Source organism: Arachis ipaensis, chromosome B06 (assembly GCF_000816755.2).
Source record: "Arachis ipaensis cultivar K30076 chromosome B06, Araip1.1, whole genome shotgun sequence".
Taxonomy (NCBI): domain Eukaryota; kingdom Viridiplantae; phylum Streptophyta; class Magnoliopsida; order Fabales; family Fabaceae; genus Arachis; species Arachis ipaensis.
The window spans coordinates 113,171,526-113,175,741 of record NC_029790.2 but is presented as its reverse complement, the minus strand read 5'-3'; the positions used below and the strand labels follow the sequence as shown (position 1 = coordinate 113,175,741).

Sequence of the window (4,216 nt, the reverse complement as noted above, 5' to 3'; positions counted from 1 at the left end):
TTTTTCAGCTAAAACTAAAAAAAAAAAAAACTATTTTTTTATTAGAAAAAGTTGAAACAAATGTACCCTAAGTTTCGCCAACGAGCTATAGCTCAAATGGCATAATCTCCCCATCTTCATCTAGACGTCTTGGGTTCGAGTCTTACTCCTAATTTTGGAAAAAAAAATGTATCCTAAGTTTCTTGACAATTGATACTTATGAAGTGGTTTTGTGGCCTGTGTTGTTCTAAAGTACAAACTACCAAACCTGTTGTATTGGGATAGTTGCTTCTTGTTAAGACTAGTTTGGTAAATAGCTTATAAAAGCTAGTTTTTAAAAGTTGTAGCATTTGCATTTGGTAAATTAAATTAAAAATGACTTTTAATAAGCACAAGCAACAACAAGTGTGTTTGGTAAATTATTTTTTAACATTTAAAAATATTATAATAGACATTAATGTAAGAATTAAATTCAAATATTAATTAATATGAGGTTATATTAGACTTTTTAATTTTGATAAGCACAAGCCAATTTTAAAAAGCTTCCATAGGTGCTATCAAAAGCACCCCTAACTTTTAAAAGCAACACAAGCAAGAGTTTTTTTATTTACCAAACACAAAACAAGGTGCTAGTGCTTTTGAAAAGCACAAGCACTTCTTCGAAAAGTTTTACCAAACCAAACCTTAATATCCTTTGTGTGATTCTGTATTTCCTTTCAACCAAAATAAAGAAAAAGTCATTTCAATTTTCAAGGTTGAATCAAATAGAAGTGTAACACAAGCACCACTATAAGCATTTATTTTGGATTTTAACTTGTCATGACCTAGAAATGCAAAAATTCCCTTGCCCTTAAACTTTTTAGCACCAGAAAAAGGGGTGCATAGTATTTCTTTCTTTCCTTCTAAAATTTGAGAATTTGATTAGTGATTTCCAATTTTTACACTTAGTATATTTTTCTTTTAATTTTGGAAATTTTGATGATCAAGCTCTATAATATCTTATCAGTTACATGTCAGATTGGAGGCTTTTCCCCATAATTTCCTATATACTCAATACTTATAAGTTTTATGTAGGTTCAACTGATACATTACAATCCAGACGTCCTTGATGAGTCTGTTCTGTGGACTGAGAGCAAGGACCTGGGTGATGGCCATAGGGCTATCAGGATGGTTAACAATATTCGTCTTAACGTAGACGCATATCAGGGTGATAAGCGTTCTGGTGGTGTTCATGATGGCACTACTATAGTCCTCTGGGAGTGGAACAATGGTGATAACCAGCATTGGAAGATCATACCCAACTGTAAGTATTCCATGCAACCAATAAATCCCAAACTCTGTTGCATTATACTTGTTCCTTTCTGAGATGACTCATAACTTTAAGACCTTATCATAAATGGTAAATACTCTCTGAATTTTGGATGTCTGTTTGTGATTGGGTTAAATTTTAAGGTCTTTTCATCCTTCTAACTATCTCAGTTATAAGGATTCCGTTCTGTTGTGAGTTGAGTTGTTTCTGTTAGCTTTAGAATGATTATAGTTTTTTTAGTGATAATAAAGCACCCTAAAATGTTTTCCTAAATATCCTCTTAAAGATTAAATGAAGTAAAAAGTAAACACAATAAATGTATTGAAATATTTAATAAGGAATTAATTCTTCTTTATTTAGTATTTATGTTATGAGAATAAATCATTTCCCTAAGTTTTTACTGTCTACCCTTATTGATAATCCAGCTTCAAAAATGTTGAACATCTTTTTGGTTACTTGCTTGATTTCTAAGTTTCAACGCAAAGAAGAATCAATAATTCACATGTTAAAAACAAAAGCCCTATTCAAAATGGAAGTGTAACTCATCCTCCTTTTGTTGATGCTAAATGCAGGAGTTAATTGATGAACTTTCTTGGCTTTGGAGATGCGTTATTAATGTACTATTTCTCTATCCATACATTTATGTCAATTTAGGTGACAATTACCATATAGTATGATGATACATGTAGTTGGTTTATGTATCTCTGTATTCATATAATATATGATCTAGTGTGATGCAGTATGGACCCTTTATCTTATATGTATCACCTTTAAACAATTATTATGGATTAATATGTGGTTCAAACTTCTAATGTTCCTATATCATAAATTAACTTCATAGTTCATATTAGGTTGCATTGATGTTCAAATACAACATATGAAGACCAAGGAAAGATCAATATTTTAAACTACACCCTTGCTCCATTATCGTGTCTTTCTGACAGTACCATGGTAGAATAAACAAAATCAATTTTAACCCTCCCAATGAATTTCGAAAAATGCTATCTCTGATAACATCTATGACACCTACTGAGAGATTCTGTCGTTCCTGCTCAACCAGATATTTCAAACTAGTGCATAAAACCAACAACCCACTTCCTCCGAGCTTCCAACTCACAAAATGATCCTTCAAACCTTTGAACCCATTTACACCACCCTTGCCACATAAAAATACAAGCAAACAAACCGTTGTTCAATTGCTTCAACCTTCTTCCATACAGCACACATATCATCTCTACTATCAATTATCTCGAATAGGCCTATCATCTAGTTTCACTTCTCGAGCCATTTTTCTTTCCTTTTCTTTAATTTCTCTCTCCTCTCTTTTTCCTTCAACGTACCACATATCAAATTTCTCCTCGTGCATATTTGTGGACTGAATTTTCTCTCAAGAAATAATTGTAATTCATTTTCGAAAAATAGCGAATTGCTTACCAAACTGGAGCACGTACACTAAATTAATATTTACAATTGGGTAAACCACAAAAAATCACCCGAATTATCTTGACATTAACAAAAATCTTCCAAATTTTGTTACAAATATTTTTAAATAATTTAAAAACGTGTCAAAAATACCTAGCCATAATCAAAGACCTCGCGGTTAACAGAAAAGTCTGACGTGACTCATCACATAGGAAGTCAGCCCCATTTGCCACATTACTAATGTATGACGTCTCAGTTAACATTTTTGTTACGTTTTTTTAAATAATTTGAGAATATTTTTTTTAATAACAAAATTTAAAAGTATTTTTATAATTTGGATACATTTTTTTATTTACCCAATACAATTTGATATTAAAAAGTACTGAATTGCATATCAAAAAAATCTTGCATTTGCCTTTGAACAGTCAATGTGTACCATACTCTTGAGTCATGAAAGCCATTTAAGACCTTAGTTTTTTAATATTTATAATATTTTAATTTGGGAGAGAGACACTTGAATACTGGGCTACATTCGTATTTGGTGAGCCCATTTTTTTGGTCTGGTTGAGCCCGTTTAAAAGTACCATTTCCTTTTTATTTTAGACATAAAAGTTCCATTTCTTAAATGATTGGAATTGTGGCAAAGGTGTAGTCTAGGTTTATGTTGAGTAATATTAGCCCAAATCTGTTCACCTAAAAAAATATTAGCCCAAATCTCTTTCCAAATAATTTTTAGTAAAACATTTTAGTTTCTAATAAACTAATAAACTATAATTATCAAATTTTAAATCTTTTATTTTAGGATTTAACTATCATTAGTCTTTAGGACAGACACATATTAAGGTTACTACTAATAGAAGTTTTTAAATTTTTTATTTTATTAAATACATTGAAAGCTAAACTTTACATCTTTTCATATAAATTTTTTGTTAATTAATAACTTAATTTGTGTTCCTAGAATATATATTAACTAAATTCTTAATTATTGGACAAATTAATTCTCACATCAAATTTTTATATTAGAAACAAATGAGTTTAGCAAAATCAATTCCTTTAGTTATTTAAAAATACATGAAAGTCCGAGAAAATATTTACAATTCTCAAATCGATCATGATATATGTTTGTAGTCTTTGCCTGTACACAATATCCAAAACTAAAGGTGCCAGCATGGGCCATAGTCTGCTAAGTCCGATATATATGGATATATCTATCAAAATGGGTTGTTTGTGTAAAAAAAAATGGGTTGTTTATATGAAAATGTGAGAATATAATTATTATTTTTGGATTAAATTTAATAATTAAAATTAAATTTATTTTAAAAGTTAAAATTAAAATTATTGTTCTCTCTTTCTCTAACCAAAAGTAGAATTTTTTTTTCACATCTTTTTCTCTTTTTCTCTTAAGTTTGGATATCAAAAATTAAAATCCTAATTTTTTTAACATATCCTTGTACTACATTATTCTCTTCACTATTAATCTCATCATTGTATTTTTAGAAGTTTTTT

General features: G+C 29.6%; 2 protein-coding genes across 2 annotated transcripts in view; both read left to right on the top strand.

The window, feature by feature from the left end:
* Positions 1–2,133, top strand: part of LOC107604928 (ricin B-like lectin EULS3) — a 5,373-nt gene extending 3,240 nt beyond the window's left edge. Inside the window, exons 3-4 of the mRNA XM_016306644.2 lie at positions 1,054–1,282; positions 1,861–2,133. Coding sequence (XP_016162130.1) covers positions 1,054–1,282; positions 1,861–1,862 — 231 coding nt within the window. The 3' untranslated portion in view covers positions 1,863–2,133. The remainder of the gene's footprint in view (positions 1–1,053; positions 1,283–1,860) is intronic.
* LOC107604929 (probable ureide permease A3) overlaps positions 1–4,216 on the top strand; it is a 16,524-nt gene that overhangs the window by 1,891 nt on the left and 10,417 nt on the right. The gene's annotated exons all lie outside the window — the stretch shown is intronic.